Source organism: Paralichthys olivaceus, chromosome 4, assembly GCF_024713975.1.
Source record: "Paralichthys olivaceus isolate ysfri-2021 chromosome 4, ASM2471397v2, whole genome shotgun sequence".
NCBI lineage: Eukaryota > Metazoa > Chordata > Actinopteri > Pleuronectiformes > Paralichthyidae > Paralichthys > Paralichthys olivaceus.
Window position 1 is genome coordinate 12,358,192 of NC_091096.1, and position 19,498 is coordinate 12,377,689.

The 19,498-nt window shown below is 41.8% G+C and overlaps 1 protein-coding gene across 8 annotated transcripts in view; it reads left to right on the forward strand.

Moving 5' to 3' along the window:
• The window catches only part of LOC109645052 (membrane-associated phosphatidylinositol transfer protein 2-like), a 45,068-nt gene that overhangs the window by 5,735 nt on the left and 19,835 nt on the right, over nt 1–19,498 (forward strand). For all 8 annotated transcript variants that reach the window (XM_069523761.1, XM_069523765.1, XM_069523763.1 and 5 more), the window contains exons 2-4: nt 13,137–13,373; nt 18,037–18,251; nt 19,001–19,122. In XM_069523761.1, the coding sequence (XP_069379862.1) occupies nt 13,296–13,373; nt 18,037–18,251; nt 19,001–19,122 (415 nt within the window). In that variant the 5' untranslated portion in view covers nt 13,137–13,295. The remainder of the gene's footprint in view (nt 1–13,136; nt 13,374–18,036; nt 18,252–19,000; nt 19,123–19,498) is intronic.

Sequence of the window (19,498 nt, forward strand, 5' to 3'; positions counted from 1 at the left end):
GGTGCCCCTGTTGAATCTAATACACCACACACAGTGTCACACTACAGAGTGCAGGTGATTATGAATTGGTCGATGGTTATTTTTCTCTCGCTCACTGAGCACAAGTTGTATTTTATGAATAAAAGCATATCTGGTGCTGTTTTAAAAAAACTGCCTTTTGATGACCTATTTGATAAATAGGAATAATAACTTCATTCAGATACTGAGGGAATGTTTGCTCATTCATGTAACACGGGCCTCTCTAAGGCTAAAAATATCCATCACTCTGATGTTCTACAGTTGCAGGAGTGCCTCACAACCCGCTGATGGTCAGAGGGAAAACACTGTGAGAATATGTAAATATATGCTGTATGTCTGAGTGACTGTGGAGTGGAAAATCTCTGACAGAGGAGCCTGTAGCTCTGAGTGTACCAGCCTTGTTTGAGTATTCATAGCACTGTGTTGGATCTTCTTTTTTTTTAAATCTTACATGTGGCAGGTCTGTGTTCCTATTACAATCATCATGTTGACTTACTTGTTCAATAATCCTATCACTGTCAAGAATACAAATGGCTATACAGCCATTGGCAGGGAAAGAAAAAAAAGTCTCACTTCCCGTCAGCTTGAAGTTTGCATGACACACTCGGCAGCTCACCGCATCTTTTGGTTCCACTTCTGTAACATTTGAAGATCAGATGAGAGCAGTGGCACAGGAAGAGCAGAAAAAACGTATGGTACAAACACAGTAAAATGAGACATCTAAAAGACTAGTTACTAAGATGCAGCAGGTAGTATCACAGATGGAGCAGCTATACAGCTGATTTTCCTTTTTACCCCTACCAAAGAGGTTTTTTTTTCATTCTTTGTTTGTAGTTTAGTTTGAAGGAATATGCAAGATTACGAAAAAGATTCTGGAAAGATTGACATGAGTGTGGTAAATGATCTATGAGTGTGTGCAATGTGGCACAGACCCAAATACAATTTCCAGATCTACTGAATTTAAACATAGTTTCATATGGTATGTGCTCTACTGAGTGCCAAGTTTTATAATAGATTCATGATTCAAGGTGTTATTTGTCGCACCATTCATTCAATACAGAAAGGTAGTTAGGTAAGTAATAAGATGAAGTAATAAAGACAGCCAGTAGTAATATCTATTATGGCACCCAGAACAGCACATACCTCTGACCAGCAGTCCCCTTAAAGTCAATCAACCCACACCAATTTCATAAACTACCCTAAATATGCGTCTGTTTTTTATTTATTTATCCAGATCCATGAATTATACCCAGAAAAATTGGTAAAAACTTTTTTTTTTAAATTCTGTATCCACCAACTGGTGCAGATCCACACCAAGATCTAATGGGCTTTTCCCTAACCCATATACATACTGCCCAGTAGTTTTTGTGTAATGCTGCTAAATAACAGATAAAAAAACATACAGACAGATGAAAACATTTGTTTTTTGTTGTAATTTAATTACATTTACAAAATAATGTGCAGTAGTAGAATAAGAATAAAATAAGAATAACTTGAATGGACATGATAGAGATAAATACATATGTAACATGTGGCCAACTAAGATTCCTCACTTTGTTTCTTCTAGTCTGTGGAAAATTCTGTGTCTTGTACCTCATAATCTCTCTGAGGTTCATTTCTCATAAAGGGTGAAGTGCTCATATGTTCCTTCATCAAGATATTAGAAAAGTCAATTAAATGGACTGTTTATACATGTTTGTAGTGTAATGTGGAGATTGTTACATGAGCCTGAAGAAACATACTAAACAGGATATGCAATGAGTCCGTCATGTAGTGTAAAGATGTTTTCCCACAGCTGATAACTCTGGGGTACAAAGACTCATGTCATGTTTGAGTCATTTCTTTGACAGTCAATCAAGACTTATTCTTATAGGCACTGACAGCACCTCAGGGAATTCAGGAAGTGATGGGTGCGTTTTCTGACCATTTTAAAATGTTTATTCGAAAACAAAGGAGCTTTATCTAATATCCTCTGGTCTTCGTTGCTTGTCTGTCAGACAGGCTTGTTAACTTGTTTGTATGCAGTGGTTGAACAGGAAGTACCTTGAGGTAAACTTGGCAAACAGTTGCTGAAGGTTGTTTGGTCAGATCAAAATAATGCGACCGACTGGTTTTAAGGATGATTAAACATTTGTTTCTCCTGAAATTCAAATATGTCTCAGAACAGTCTGTGAAGGTGATAATATATGTGACTATTTTTATGCTGGAATTTTCCACGCATGTGAATTGTCTGGGTGTCCAGTGCTCTGCTGAAACGTTGTCGTGATCAGCCCAACGTCTGCTTTGAAAATTGGATTATGATGAGTGGATGAGGAACACCACTTCCTGTTTGTTTATTCACTGCACTACACCCACACTCGGGCTTATTTGACACAACAACAGGTTCTCCGAATCTTTTGGGAAACAGTGGGGAAAAGAAGATGGTGACACGGAACCTGGTGTAAAAGCAAAAAAAAAGCATCATCTGTTTTACACACCAGCATTTTGAAATTAAGAGTATAATTTTCCAATCTTATGTTTTAGTTTATCATTATTTAAAAGTGATGCAAAAAATATATTTATTTTTTTATTTTTTTTACAATTTACCATCTCATCTTAGGGGAGAATAGGGATGTATTGCCAGCTGGATTGTTATCTGAAGGTCTCATAGGTCTCTTTTTTTATTTATATTTATTGTTTTATCCCGCACCATGACAGCATTAACAAACCAGCCCCCATCATACACCTGAGTGCGAGCCAAGCACTGAATGAACATTGTGTTTTCTTGGTCTCTGTCAAGTCCTTCCTTCTCGAACCCGCCCTCCCACCTAAGCTCCCTGGATGCTAATATTGGTGTTGAGCTGTCAACAGGAACCACAGCAGCACAACGTGTCCCCACGCATCCCAGACGAGCCAGCTGTTGGCACATCACTGCAGATGTTCCTACACTGGCATTCATATAAATGTGTGTATATATATATATATATATACTTTTATTTTGCCCCATAAAAGTAAAGCCAAAACATCCTGATTGACCAAAAAGCAAAAGCACACCTTAAATAAATTTTTCTCAAAGGTGGTTTCTGTCATTGTAGCTAATTCTTATCACGCTGATAGTTGCACTAATGCTACATTTTCTTTATATTGATGCTATAAAAACAGGATTTTTTTTAGCCGAGACTGAATCATGATTGGTCGAATGCATAACTAATAATCTAATCTGTAACGAGCATACTCATAAATGCTGCTTGCACCAGCCCATCACTGGACAAAGGTCTGGTTAGTGGACGTCTTCCTTCCCATTTTTCAGTGTGTCAACATAAATCATCGTGATAAATCACATTTTATTTGATATTTTTTCGTTCACCCCCACAGCGCTGAATTCATTCCTCTTGTGTTTTGTGTCCGTATTGACTGTTATACCTCCCCAACAGCCGTTGCAGCGCTCTCTGACTCACATGGATCATTTAAAATGAAAGTGACAGCGCTGCTTCATGTCACTTTACCCACGCTCCCCTTTTCTTTTCTACTGGCCACAGACACCTGGTTTCTCAGAGACTAAAAATAGACTCCTTCAGACCCTACACCCCCCCTCGTTGCTGCCCCCTCACCTTTTTCCCTTTTTTCCCTCCTGGTTTACAACCTTTAATTGTTGAGTCTCCCTGTATTCTGCCCATTCTTTGCTTCCATTTGCCAGACAAAGCACCACGTCTCCATTCAGCTTGGTGCGTCTGTGTGAGAGAAATGTCTGAGTAGACTCATTTAGTCTGTCTGGTTTATATAGTCTCTGATGGAGAAAATCCTCAGTGCAGTAAAGCCTTGTTTTCCACAGAGCTGGAAATCTGACCTCAGAACCGGTTGAAATGTTCGCCAAAAGTCGTAGGACCGTGAGCATCTTTGAAAATGGCCTTTTATGGTCAGCATGAGAGACGGCTTCTGTCTTCGGTCACTGGGTACAACACTTTTGGGAAGCCTGCATTATTCGTGCTGCACAAGAGGGTTTGAGGTATTTCATCAAAGGGCAGATGGATGGCCTCTGCTTCTTTTTATGAGCAGCTTTCTTATCATTGATGGTTGGCTTGGATCCACGGTGTCCTTGACCTGTTGAGCTGAGACTCTGTGGAGGTTGTTGTGTTAAGGCCAGAGTCATGTTTCATGTTTTCTTTTACAAATGTATTGGTTTGCTGTCAGTTAAACAAGAGTTAAGTCTTATATTACTGTAGTTGTGAAGGGTTTATACCACCGTTATCCGTGTAATAAATACACAGATTAAACATCATTTAAACTTCACTTTCCCACTACTTTCTCATTACCTTATGTTTGCATCCCTGTCCTTTTGTTTGTTGGCACAATTACACTAAACTACCAGGGACTTGATGGGGATGCAGTACCAGGGGGCAGATCCAGAACATTTTTACAGTTTCCCCAGGGAATATTTCTTGGATCTTAATGACAAAAATGTGTGTTACACCAAAGTTTTCAGATCCATTTTTCTCTCAGCTTCTTGAGAATGAGAAAACTTGGGCATGAAGAATAATTTTTTCCCAAGGTTTCAATGAACTGAATATCGATTGCTCATTCTTCTTTGTGACTGTTATATCTGAGTCTGAGCTATTAGTCATCTACTGAGGTAATATTAAACTGTATTGAGTGAACTTGCATCATAATTACACATGGCACAGAGCAGTCCTCAGAGTGATGCAGGTTTTAAAAATCTTGCCATTTTAAATGGAAGTACAATATAAGCATTAAACCAGCGTTTTAGATCTGTGAAACCCACATAGCTGTGTTAAGACTTATGTCTTAATCTACGTCACTCCCGCCACTTATTTTAGCCCTGCATTGTGTCATAAGGAGAACTGTCATCTGCATGTATCACACAATAGCATATTATATTTAGGTTGACGGTAGAAGCAGTAAGCGTTGCTGCCATAGCCAGAAGACAGAAACCTGAGTTTGGTGCAAATTGGCCTCGGTGGGGGAAAGAACAGAGAGAAGTGAAAGTGGAGACAGGAGAAACGGGAGAAAAAGTATCAGCCCCAACAGCTACTGGTCTCTACTTTCCTCGTCACTCTGACTTCATCTCTGCAAACCAATGAGGAGACGGCCCTCTGTGTCTCCATGGTAACCCCCTTTCAAGCAATGATGGAGAGGATAAAGGGGCAGAAAAGGGAATACATTTTGGCCTCAGGCAAAATATTTTTCTTCACAAGATTTCTAGAGTTTAATCCATTTCATTTCTCTTCTTCGACGTAGTTATTTAAAAAAAGTTCCATTACTTGTTATTGGAGTGCTGCTGACGTTTTTTATTATGTGGGGAAACTAAATATAGAAAGGGCACAAAAGGGTTCGTGTTTGCATTTACTTTTTGATTTTATGCCACGCTTTCATTAAAATGTATAATGGCAAACATTTTAGGCTACTACACATTTTTTTATTTTGTGTCAAGCTGTTTGCTGTCAGAACTTATAAAGTATTAATTATCACATTTAACCAATCCTTATAGGTACATTGCACACTTAAATTAGATTTTATTATCTAATTGTTTGATGGTTGATGGTTTTAAAATCACATTCACTGTCAAATTTATAATAATCTACATTTCTGGGTTGAACATGGCTCATGAATTCTGAAAATCATCTTGTTGTGCAATGAGATTAAAGGGACTTTATGTGTCTATCTCACATAATGTTAGCGTGCTAATTGACGGGTGTGTGTGTGCGTGTAAGGGGGGTTGTAGGTAGGTGTTTTTTACCACTGTTCTATAAACATTTTACACTTAAAGTTTCCAGATGATGGAAAAGCATCACGCCAATAACAAAAGTTAGATTGACTGTACTAACTTTACATTCAATCATTTCTTATCTTATCAAATATCTAATCTAAACTCCTTTGACTTATTACAGACTGGCTGTCATTCTGAAACCCGAGACTGATAATGTACATAGAGGGAGGGACTGATGGAGATGTTAGAGAGAGAATGTCTAAGTCCGCACAAGCATTCCCTGCTTTGTGGTCACAATGCGATGGTAGCTATGCTTTCCCTTTCTGCCGGAGTTACATAAGATCGCTCTGTGCGAAGTTGATATAGGCCGTCTGAGCGCTCTGAGAGAATGACAGCACGGGGAGATCCTCATTTAGCCTTGGCACGTAACCAATTAATCCAAGTGTAATTTGGATATAAGGTAATCTAACTGGTGTTCAGACCAAAGCGTCGATTTGAGATGGAGTTAGTATGTAACGAGCTAGTTTTGGAAAATGGTGGGCTGACGAGCTCCGCCGTGGCATAAAAAAACACTCATTAAAGCAGCTTAAAGTTCTCAGCAGTCACTGGGCACCAGATTTATTTTTGTCAAATTTTAATTACGTGCTGTGTGGGCATCCAATTCAAACGTCACGTCTTTTCCACTGAGCTGCAGATTGGGTGATGTTCACTGATCTGCGGTGAGTGAGGAGGAATTCTCTCAAACATTACGTACATATACATGGAGACTAATATTTCATTTAACCAATTCATTTACGCGATAGTCTGAATAACACACTGCCATGTTAACAGCAATGTCTGATCATACTCCGAATAAGCAATAATCGAATCTAATTTTGAGTATTCTGATTCTTCAGTAATTTTTTGTAAACGTGTATGTTTTAAATCCCATTATAATGTCCCATTGGATTTTTACATGGCAATCAATGTCATAGTCAAGACTAAGTTCTGTAACATGTTACATGGGGTGACTTTCTTCTATATTCATGTTTTGCTTCAAGCAACATTTCCAAGCAGTGCAGTAAAGTGTTCACCTGCAAATAACTGAGTTTGTCTAGTCGTGACATACTTAGATTTAACTTATGCCATAAATATGAATGTCTTGCCTAGTCTATATGCAGGACTAAAACTCGAAGTTACTTGAAGATGAGCAGTTTTCTGCACCAATCTTCTCAGCAAACTTCTACTTTCTTCTTGACAGCACATTCTCTGCCGTGCCTGTGCTTCTTTTCGTTCCCCCACGTTGACGAGGATCATTTTTAGAAGCAGGCCTTATAGTTGCAGGACTGCTGTAGGAGGAAGAGGACAAGGAGAAGAAGGAGGAGGAATGCAGTGGATGTGATGCTCACAGGGTGTGAAATATTTTTAGCTTTCCCCTTGTACTTCGTCGATGAGTAAAAGAACAAGGGCAGGTTGTGCATCCCACCTCCTTAGCCTGTGGAGGAGCATGGGCCCAGATGATGGCCTTGTTCCAGGCCGCATCATGCATGGACCTTACTGTTTTTACATTATGTGGCACAAAATGTGGCACCACAGTTGTGATCTACATTTTTCTCTTGCATTTTTACATGATTAAACTCTGCCAGCATATGGCACAGCTACTGTCAATGCTAACTGCTGTTGAAGTATACCTTTGTGGTTGTCTTTACTTTCGCTAGGGAAAGTATGATTTCACCCCTGTCCGTTTGGTTATTGGTTGGTTTGTTAGTAAGAAGAAGTAAGCAAAAATAACTGAATAGATTTTCAGGAAGCTTGGTGGAACGATACTTTAAGGGTCAGGGAAGAACCCATTGAGTTTTAGTGTGGATCCAGGAATGTTTTTCACTTTCTTTAGGAGAGAACATTTGCATTTTCATAATTTTCGTTGATTTCTCATAGAATAATTCAGGTATCATGATAAAAGAAATCAGGCATGTTTCCCCTGAACGATTGATATTTGAGTTTGCGCAATTTAGTTGCAGATCCAAATAAAAATCTGGATTAAGTGAATTTAAAATGGGGTTTCATAACTGGCTTGTTTGGCCTTGGCGAAGGGTTGAGCTCTACTGAGTGCCATGCTTCTCGTTTTTCAATTTAGTTAAATGGAGTCTGTGTTAAAGACTAAATAATGAGGCATTCAGAATGTTTCCCATGCTCCTCCTCCACCTGTCTATGGGTCGTGTTGTGTAGCATGCAAACAATCCTGACCACTGTTTTTAAATGGAGGGAAGATAAATGTTTGCTCAGCCCTTTGGTGCCTTATTGAAGCCACACAATCTTTGTCATCTTTGACAGCCTCACCCAAACTACGCTACTGTATACAGCTCCATGTTGCTGAGGAGCATTTCAAATGGTTAGAGATTAAGAAAAACATCTTTATTGAGGGTAAAATTCTTTGATTAATGCCCTGCACAATCGCAAATGTAGTATAAGTAAATGCTCCCTTAGTACATTTTAAAACTGTAATACAGACAGATTTATAGATGGGAGTAAAAGTTAGTGAAGGGAGAAGCGTACATCCCAATCTTCGTTAAGCCCTAAGGGGGGGCAGGTTTTGTAGGTTGTAAATCAATGTTGTATTGAGTCATTTGAACCAAGTAGTTTATATTTATCATAGTTAAACCCCTGACTGATGATGCTTCATATTTTTCCCTTATTAGATACTAAAATGGGACGGAAAAGTCTCGTATTTGCACAGTGTGCTTGTTTGCTTTGGTGGATGGCAAACTCCGGTCACATGGCACAGCATTGTCTAAAGCCCTTTGACATTTTAAGTGGATAGCTGGATAAACCCATCAGCTCAATCAAGGGTTCGCCTTGTCACAGGCTGAGTGTGTGTGTGTGTGTGTGTGTTTGCAGCGGTAGTCATAGCTGAAGTCGTCTCCGCGTAGTGTCAGCTCTGTGTGAAACGGATCTATGGTAATTTTGGCGATGCGGCGGGGGGGGGGGGGGTAACTTTTTCCACTTGTGTTTTAAGGGTCTTGCCTCGAGTCAGCCATGAGGGAACTCCTGCCCGTGTCACCCTCCCTCCCCTCCCTCACCCTTTGAGATTCATCACCTCGTCTGTCACTCCGCCTCAAAGTGGTGCTCTGGAAAACAGGGCTAAATTTAAAGAAGCACTACCATTATGGCCTTTGGGGAAAAAAACCTTTGAGTGACTCCACCCAACCGTATTCTACTTTGTGTCCACAGCAAGACCCAGCTGTTGCTCCCTGTCCTGTGGTCAACCTGTTAGCTTTCAGCCTGATATGTTGTTATTCCTTTAGACAGAATTAGCGATGCCACTTTCCATTATCGTGGCACAGAGCAGCCCGAGGTGGCAAAGGAAAACGGATCTCGGAGCAAAAGGTAGATTTAATGTGAAGGTGGCAGCGAGAGCCCTCGGCCTGTGACAGAGAATCCAGCCTCTGCTCTGTGGAGAGTAAGCAGGTTTCATCTGTTTAAGTCGAGACACTTATCCCTGTTTAGAGGTGAGCAGATGTGCACATCTTTGAGCGCTTGATTGTTTATGTTGGCTCTTGCTGTCACACAGATGTAGCTGTTTTTGCAGGCATCCTCCTTGGGGCTGCTGCTGTATCACGTATCATGTTATATGGAAAGAGTGTCCACAATATTTACTACTGCTTCTGACTAATTCAGCTTTGAAACAGATTTATACAAGAATAACCAGTTATTTTAAGAGTCATGTTCCTTCCTGGGGGACTGTTTCATCACACCCTCTGAGAGCGTCACAGATAAGGGTGCACGGTTCGGCCACAACTGGCTGCATATTTCACAGATTAGGAAAGCAGAGGTTAAAAGAGCAAAACACAGTCCTGCTTAAAGAATCCTGTAGCTATCGTTTGCTTCAGTTTTGTGGAAACGAGCAGGAGCAGGAACATCGAGGCTGCTTTGTGATGAGCGCTGTGCATTGGCGTTTGCTGCTATTGCGTCACGTCCTAGAGGGGAGCAGAGATGGTATTTTTAGAAGGGAATGAGCATATTCTCTGAACAAACAACGTCAAGCGCTCTGCTTGCGTATGCTAGGATTATTGTGACCAGGCTATTTTTAACCTCGGCGTGTGAGAGGGCTTTTTTCTGGGTCAAGCATGATGCCAGTACTCTCTCTCGAGGGTGCTGGTGGATGGTGCATTACAGGTCCTTTGGTGTGCACAGCATCTGCATCAGTCAGAGAGAAAAAGATTCAGGATTCAACCAGAGTTACAGCATTTCAGTGCAGTTCTGATTCTGCAATACAGCTGCAGACGAGACAAACTAATGATATTTGTGGAAGACCCAGGCCTATTAATCTGTAGTGTGTCATCAAAGGGGACATTTCATACTCAATCTAAACCATAATGTATAAATATGTGTGTGTTGTGCTATAATGTTGTTATGTATCCAAAACCACAAGCTGATGCTGTTGATACGAACATATGTAACAGATTTTTGTGGATGTCAGTTTGGTTTTATCCATCTTTGGCCGTTTCTCCCACCAGAAGATAAAACCTAACATGGCAAAAGTTTTCTTTTAAAAATGTTTTTGTCGTCAGTCACTGCAAGGAAAGTTAAACAAAATTAGTCTTATTAATCAATCCAAACATAAACTGTTATACATTCATTATATTTTGTGACATAGGCCAAATAGTTGTGTATATATACATGTATAGATGTGCATATGCTCTAATTTATTTTTGTTCAATTAAACCACAGAAATTTGATTTGTAAAAAAAACGTTTTGTCTAAAGGCAAAGTCAAGTAAAAATTGATTGATCAATAGATCAACTGAGAATTAATTATATTAAGACAAAGCAAGTGCTTTACATAAAATATGAAAGGCATCATGGCTTATTGTGAAAGCAACAGAGGACAATACAACAAAGAAGCATTTAAAAAGAATAAATCAAAAATAGATAAAAGATTAATATGAGGGAAAAAATTCCAAGCATTTGCTGGCAGACAAGAAACTATTTGAATACACCAGCTTGGGTTTTGTGAAGTTTTAAACATGCTTCTTTATTCATTTAATTTAACGGACATATAAACGGATTCATTAACAATACAGATAACTTTTTCAGCTGAAATTGCAAACTTGTCCTAATCCTGCTTGATAGTTACTTCACATACACCAGCATCTCAACTGATCTGTGTGCGGTCTCATCACTGCAGGCTCCTGACACGTGCTGCTGAACACAGTAATGCTGGGGCTCCGTTATGCTGGCTGGAGCTTTTCCTGTCTCTCTTTACATTCCTGGTGTCACTTCCTTGTATGCGGGTAGCCGTGTCTTTGGCAGCTGTCTGGGCTATTGATGATTCTCCGGCTCATAATCAGACCAGTGAAAGTCTGTCTTCAGACGCAGACGGACTCCCAATCAGAACACAATCACTGGCCAATATTAGATTTCAAAAACAAAGTTTGTTGCCGCATCAGTTGCAACCCGCATTCAAACTGTTTCCACATCGTGCCGTCATTCAAGGAGATTGTGAAGCTGTTTATTATCGGCACTGTCAACCAGGATGTCCTTCCCCTTTCATAGCCAGAGGCCTCGCATCCACAAGCCCCTGAGCTACAAGCTTTTCTCTCAGCTAGCCTAGTTTTATCCCAGCATTTCCCAAGTGTGCGGTTATTTTCAGCAAAACGCTGCATTTTGCTCTGATTTTGTCAATGTATCGTTTTTTTCTGCGCAAAGCAAAGATATTCTAAGATAAGATAAAGATAAGAAATGTGTTGAAGGCAATGCTATCCTCCCAGTGTGTTTGGAAGCATCTGTGTTTTCATATTGAATGGGGAAGTGAGATCCAATCACAAGTGGTCACACTCTTGTGATCAGATCTTTCAGGACGGATGTTGATAGGGTTAGGGTCAGACACATTAGGTGGGTGTGTCTTCACTGGGTAGTTGTCGGGGTTACCTCGCCCCTTAAGTTACACCAGCACCCTCACCAAAGCTGGACTTTGTTCGCTGGACGCAGTTATTGTTGTGATTAGGGTGATTAGACAGAGTGGCCAGGTGCCAGAGGGAGGTCCAGTTGCTGCCATAGGTCAGAACTGAGCTAAAATCGGGGTTATGTAATGCAGTGTGGTCACATTTGGGCGGCCAAACGCAGGCTGTGCCAGGACAGTGTTGTTGTTCCCTCACACATACTGTACACTGCAGCCTCCTTAGCTCTGTGACTAAGATCCACTGCTTCCATCAGACGTATGGTGAGCATATGGGAATGAGTATTTTTCTACAAGATGCTACATATCCATGTTTACTAAATATATTAAAACATAACCTACAATTCAGTAACAGTGTTAATTGTTTTCCTCTTAAAGGACTGAGGTTACTTCTCTTTAAATAGGAACATTTAATATTGTGCATCTTTGTGCGTGCCATCACTTATTTCCACAGAAGCGTTCTTTTGTCTGGTGTGGAAATCTCTCTTCTCCTTATTGACTCCTCTTCAGTGAACGTGTCACCTCAGCTGACACCTGTGATATTTAATTTAGATAAACTCCCACTCCACCACAGCTCAGTGCTGTACAGTCATGATCTTTGTTTTGTACTCGCATCTGCTTCGGAGAGTTGTCAGCGGTCAAAGCAGAGACTCGAGCAACTCACGCCACCCACACGTTGCGTATGTATAGCCCACACCTACCCCCATCTGCCCAGTGGTGCGAAAACATTGCTGCGTGTGATTATAAGACCGCTATTTGTGAAACTTCGATCATGCACACATGGGGGGGGGGTGTCTTACAATGTTATGTAAATCTCCCCCACTCAACTGTAATCCCTCTTATGCTGAGTGAGCCCCCCATGTGACAGTGCTGAAGGGTTTGGAGGGACAGGGGTGGCTGCAGGGACCGCCGGCGAGGCACGGGTGCTCTGTAGGCTCCCGCCACCCAACCCACACACACACACACACACACACACACACACACACACACACACACACACACACACACACACACAGACACACACACACTGAGCTGTGGCCTGTGTATAAGAAGAGAAGTTTATCCTGGGAAGTGCCTTACTTGGATCTTTGTTGCTGGACGGAGAAGACGGCAATGCTTGTCCTCAATGCCAAGGCTCGGACCAGACGTTGTACCTACATTGAGCAAATATTCTGAATAACACTGTGAGCCACGAGAATAGCTGTTTACCTTGAGTTACATACAGGAATCTTGTCGCCTCTGAAATTAGTCTCTGTGCTGCTATCTTTGCTCATGAGGAATTTTGTTGCTGATTGAAGCCTGGATTCTGCTCTTGAATGACATGTTTGAATCAAGTATTTTTAGAGATCCAGCATCAGACTCAACATCATGTTTTGACTGTAACTAACGTCAGCGGATGGGATAAGTGACGGTATTTATTTTTAAGTATATTCACAGTTTACGTACCTAACGTTTCCTCCCTCTTCTTCCCCCACAGGAATCATCCATGTGGACTGCAGCTGGTGGTCTGACGAGTTTCGTATAGAAGCCGCGGAGTCTCTCCTGTCCCCTCTCCCTCTCCCTTCCCTCTCTCCCTTTCCCTTCCCTTGTCAGTCTTCTGCCTCATCCCCCTTTCCCCCCTGCTCCAAGATTCACGATGCTCATCAAGGAGTACCGCATCCCCATGCCAATGAGTGTGGAGGAGTACCGCATCGCCCAGCTCTATATGATCCAGGTGAGGTCACAACTTCACCACGTCGCCCGCCAATTTCCCCAAAACAGCCAGGTGACGCAGAAGCCGGTGGTTGAAAACAAGCAGTCAAAGAGGAGATAAATGAACACAGGATTTGGATTGCAATCTCAGCGTGCCCAATTATGAAATGACTGGTCACACGGTGTCTGACCCTGGTGGAGTAATGGAACAAAGAGAGCTTGTACGCTGATAGATTATCCAATTTAAACTCTCTGAAGCTGGTTATTTCCATTCGTCATAGGCTGCCTGCGTCTTCAGGAGGAGGGTGGGAGCACATTGCTTTCTTTGGAAACTCAGTGCAGACACACACTTCACATTGGACATGAACATGATGCTTTGTCTGTCTGATAGTTTCATGTATAGTTTACAGATGCTAAACGGAAATGAGCTTTAATTATCCTATGTGGCAATGTGTGTTCTCCTCTTCAGGCACATGTACATGAAGGAGGATTTATTTAATCCACTGGTACTGCCAGGTGCCCTGAGAGCAGCAGCGCACAGGAGAGGCACGGACCTCAAGTACTTGTTGTTTAGATCTATTTTAGACATTTAGTTGTATTTTCCCTGTTTAAATTTTTATCATTTGAGACAAGTTGAGACAAGAGAGGTTTCCTGGGGATATGAGCTGTGGTTATGTGATGTGGTGGAAAAACTTCTGGACGGTTTACCACGGAACTTGGTGGAAGGATACTGTATGGGTCTAGGAAGAACCCATTACATTTGAGTGCTGATCCAGGGATTTTTCATCACTTTTTTTAACATTCCAAGATCGGCCGTTTTTCAGCTTTATTGTTGATTTCAAGTTTAGTTTTGAGAAATCTGTTGAAATGTAAAAAAAAAAAAAAAAAGAAGCCCTATCTCTCAATGTTAAAGAAAGAGAAAGAAAAAAGTCTGCTCTCTGATCTGGATCCACACCAAAATTAAAATAGTTCTTCTCTGACCCATACCACATCCTTCCACTAACTTTTGAGGTAATCTGTTCAGGAGTTCTTGTGTAATGCTGCTTAATAATAGACCAACAAACAAATAACATAACCTCCGTGGTGGAGGTAACAATTGAGCTGTAGCCTCAGGAAGCAGCTCCATTGAGGAAGGTTAAAAATTAAAACCTTGAGGAAATCCCAGCATGCCTGCAAACGGTTGACCTCCCCAGAGAGAGGTCTCTCCCACGACTGTTAATCTTACACCCAAAATTAATAAGCATGTATGTTGACAAACCTGTCTTAAAATTAATAACCTTAATAAACCACCCACTGATTAACAGCGCTACAGCTGTGCAGTCTCCTTTTCCTTTTTTTAAATCTTAGTAATACAAAAACAGTTTGGCACGAAGTGTTTCCAACATTCTCTACTAGCTTCAGCTGTAGTTATTTGTCATTATAAAATCTTTGTCCTGTCTGCACAAAGAGAATAATAATTGATGAGTACAGCACAGTACGTTAAGAGTTGTGTCGTTCTCAGACTTCTCAGTTGACTTAACTTGTCTCTTGTTCTGTTTGTCTTCGTATTGTCCCCCTGGTGTAGAAAACGAGAGGTAATCTGGTTGAGCTGAAAGATGTTTGGGAACATGACTCAGCGGACATGCCCCAAAGCAAGCAGACGTTTCGAGACGGCACAAACTAGTCACTGTGCCAAACCTCTGCACGCTGGATCATTTCATTGTACTGTGGAGAATTATTAATTATATGGAACACATTACTACAGTATTGTTTTTATTATTTTATTGTGATGGACAGAGACAGGGCATGCAGCAAAGGGCTGCATTTTAATACATGGTACGTGCTTAACTAAATCAGGTTCCGGTGCACACTATGGCATCTGTTCTGATCTGCCTTGCTTTGAGATCCTCTGCATGCCCTGCGTAAGAATTTGTCACACAGGACGTTGTGCAAAACCTGACGTGATGTTGGAAGACAGATAGCACAACATCTCAGTCTTTGGAAAGAATCACTTTGCGTGTGCGCACTCTCAAGCATGTAAACAAATCATCAGCGAGAGGAATTCTTACATTAGTGACCCATAGTTACCTTTCCCCCTGACCTCACCCTCTCCGCACAGCCACAGTTGCTGTGAGGCTTCTGTCGCTATGGCAACACATGACATCAGCAGCGTGCCGGTGGTTGGGATTTTGTTCTGAGAGAGGGAGGGAGTGAATAAAAAGAGGAAATGAAGAATAAAAAGAGTGACTGCGAAGGAGGGAGGGAGGGGTAGAAAATGAGAGAGGGGGTGGAAGGAAAAGCGAGAGAGAGTGATAGAGAGAGAGATGTATTCTGAGCTGAGAGGAAACAAAGATTTTGCTGGTGTCTGTAGATTCCCCTGCTTCATTGCTGTATGTTGTCAGGGCAACCGCAGCACGTCGACCTGCCTACCTGCAATCCATCCCCAATGTAAGCCTCACAGACGAATCCAGGGTCTTAGGACAGTCTGGTCAAATCTGCACCCCAGCAAGCAAGACCTCATCTCTCCCCCCTCACTTCCTCTCCCTTCACTATTCTGGCGTCTTATCTGATGGCTATTTGTAAATTGATCATCGCTGCATAGGGATTTGCACTTTTGCACGCAATGCAGAATGTGTGAGAAATTAAATATGAGTAGGATCTCAGTGTGTCTCATTCACTCGCACACTTCCATCGTGTTCTGACGAAGTGACTGTGTCTGTGGAGTGCAGGCGAAAAGCAGCATCTCAAACAGGAAACGCTCCTTACTAAGTTGACAGTGAGAGAAAAAACCCAGGATGTGACTCCCATCCTGTCAGAGCTGTCTGCTCTAAACACATACAGTGGGCTTTCACTGTGACAGATTTTATTTTTGGTGTTTGGAGGCTGTTTAAAGAAAAGGTGAGTGGAAGCGAGGCAGCGTGCGATGTGGCCAAATTGTAGGGCAGGACTTGAGGTTATAAATGTGAACCTCCCTCACCTCTGAAGTCAGTTGACACACTTGAAAAAACTATTTCTTCATCTCCGTTCCCCTTGCATATAGCTTACATCTGTACACAAATGATATAATCTGTTTCTCCACTTCCCCTTTTTTACCCCCAGCGTAACAGCTGAGGCCCTGGCCAGTGTTTAATAGTCTTGGGGAGAATAATCTGTTGCTGCAGGGGGAAGAGAAGGGACGCTGCCTGTGACAGACTGCAGTCACCTGTCTGCTAATTAAAGGGACAGTCCACCACAAAACACAGCAAAGCTTATTTTACCTGGACTGCTCACTTAACATCCAGATATGATAATATTTTACAATAAAAATATTACCTGTGTCAAGGAAGTTGAGTTTTCATCTGTGTTTGTTTGTTTGTCTGTTAGTTAGCAGGATTACACAAAAACTAGATACCTTTCCATGAAACCTTGTGGACGGATGCAGTATGGGTTAGAAGAACCCATAACATTTTGATTTGGATCCATCTTTCTTTAACATTGTGAGAAAAAGCATTGATTTCTGAGAGAATAATTCATGGATCTTAATATAAAAAATCAGGCTCATTTAGGTGACTATTAGTAAGAACTATTTGGTAAAGCTTGATTGAATTTAAGGTGACTACCTTACTGATTGTATGTGCTCTACTGGGTGCCATTCTAGTTGCTGGGGAGCAATTTTTTCTTCCATACATAATAATACTTGTCACTAATTATCTTATTGTAATCATTTTACTTGAAAGGTCAACTGATCTATGTAAATGTAAATATATGCTGCATTGTGTTTTTGTTGAACCCTTCCTTCCCACGATTGCATAAAATCTGGATTGAGTCGTTATTTGTCGATTTCATGGTGACATGTTTATACTGTTTGTATGTGTATCTAAACTTGACATTTACATCGTCTGTGTTGCTCCGTCTCGTCTGCTGGCTGCTGTGGCGTCTGCGCTATGTCTTCAGAGCCCTGTCTGTGCTGTTGAGAGCCGAGCGGGTGGCTAATGAATGACCTGTCAGAGGTAATGAGGTCCGGAGTGCTGGCTGCTTCATGGCTTCCTCCTCCCTCCACTCCACTGATTCACTGCCTCGCCTGCGTTGTCGCTCACCCCCACTGGACTGACAGGAGAAATCTGTCTCCCTATTATCCTGCCGCTGCACTAAATACTGCGTTAAACTCACTTTGAGGTGTATATGGAAAGACTGCTCGACGGCAGAAAAGATGACACGTCAGTAATCTCTGGTGTTCATGTTCCTTGCCCCTTGCTCCCTGTGGTTTTAATATCGTCAGCACTTGGACTATGCTCTACTGTCTAGGTTTGCTGTTTCATTGCTTTCATACCATGCCACACATTCCTGTTTAGAGTCACCTGGCTGTTGGAGCTGCCTCTGCAGGCTCCGCCCTGCCTGTCTTTCCCTGTGCACCTGGAATGTAAATATGGGAAAGGTGTGGCTCCACAAGCGGGTTTTTGGGCTTCCTCATTTGCAATTCTCTGCTGATAGAGCTTTCAGGGAGCTATTTGTATTTGTGCCTGTATGTTTGCTCTTATAACAACTGACACCGTCCAACACTTCAGATTTTTATTTGCAAAATGCACCATGTCCATTTGTTTTAGTTACTTCTTAGATACATGTTTCAGATTAAGGGGAAATGTTATACTTGTACTATACTGCTATACACTTTATGCAAACATAAACACCTCACCAACTCACTGCAACTTTAAATCTTCTTCTCACAGAAAAAAAGCAGAGAGGAGAGCTGTGGTGAAGGCAGTGGGGTGGAGATCCTTGAGAATAAGCCCTACACAGATGGACCAGGTGGGACGGGCCAGTACACCCACAAGGTCTACCACATTGGCATGCACATTCCCAGCTGGTTCCGCTCCATCTTGCCCAAAGCGGCGCTGAGAGTTGAAGAGGAGTCCTGGAACGCCTACCCTTACACCCGCACCAGGTGAGGGTGACCTCCACCTCCGCACCCTGTCAGAGTAGGAATGTAGAGGAAATTAAACTCTGCTGAGGCCACGTGTAAACTCTGAATTTGTTATTTCGATAATGTGGTGTGCAAACACAGCAGCTGGTAGGTGCACACACATTTAAATACAAAAGATATCAACTTGCACCTGAAGATATGTGAAAACTCAAATGAATATATTTAGTGTATGCAGTCCATATAGAATTAAATGAGTGTGAGTTTGTGCCTTGTCTAAAGTCCTGCTTTTGCTTTCCCTCAATAAAAAGGAATAAAAAAAAGAAAATAAAGACCTCAGATCAAACTGTGAATATTCCGGCCAGCAGACCATCAGATCAGCATTTGGCCAACACTGCACCCAGGCTGTTAGCTGCCGATGGCCCCAGTTCTCATTTGTGTCAGTCTGTTTGTCTGCGAGGGGCCTGGCAAACACACAGACGTGAAGGTGCTGAAAAGGGATGCATCCCTGACTGTCGTGTCTGGATATTGATAGAATGCACGCCCCTGTTGATGCATCCATTAAAGCGTTGACAGCTTTGCTCCCAGACGCCTCAGATGCAACAGATGGGTACAGCTCGCACATATTCTATCCTCAGCAGCGAGAGGGTATTGTCACTTTCAATAAAATAGTTTGGATCACGAGCCACTCAGATGTCAACCAATATTGGACTCTTGCTGCATGACAGTTGTTCCAAGTCTGTTTCTTAATTTGGTTTCCTCTCCTCCTTCAGATACACCTGTCCCTTTGTTGAGAAGTTCTCCATCGACATTGAAACCTACTACAAACCCGACACAGGCAACCAGGCTGACGTCTTTAACATGTCTGCAGTAGAGAAGAGGCAGAGGACAATCGGTGAGAACTTTTGGTGTTAACTCTGAACATAAACACGGATATTAAAAGATGGTGTCTTCACAGCTGTCCTCTTTTTACTCAAACATAAGCAGCAGGTGAGGCCCACTTGTGGCAGTTTAATGTTACTGCATCCATTTTGCTTTGGTTGAGTGCACATTTGATGAAGATGAAGGTGCTCAGAAGTGGATGAGCCGGTGATGAGCCGAGCTGTGACCTGGTGACAACATCAACTGTATTATTTTGAATCAGTCAATCAATTTTGTGTTGGTGTTTCCCAGACAGAAATTAAATTATAAAAGTTTCCCACCTGTAAACACAAGCCCATACAAGTTTGCCTACCCTGCCGACTAGCATGCACAACATGTGCACTACAATC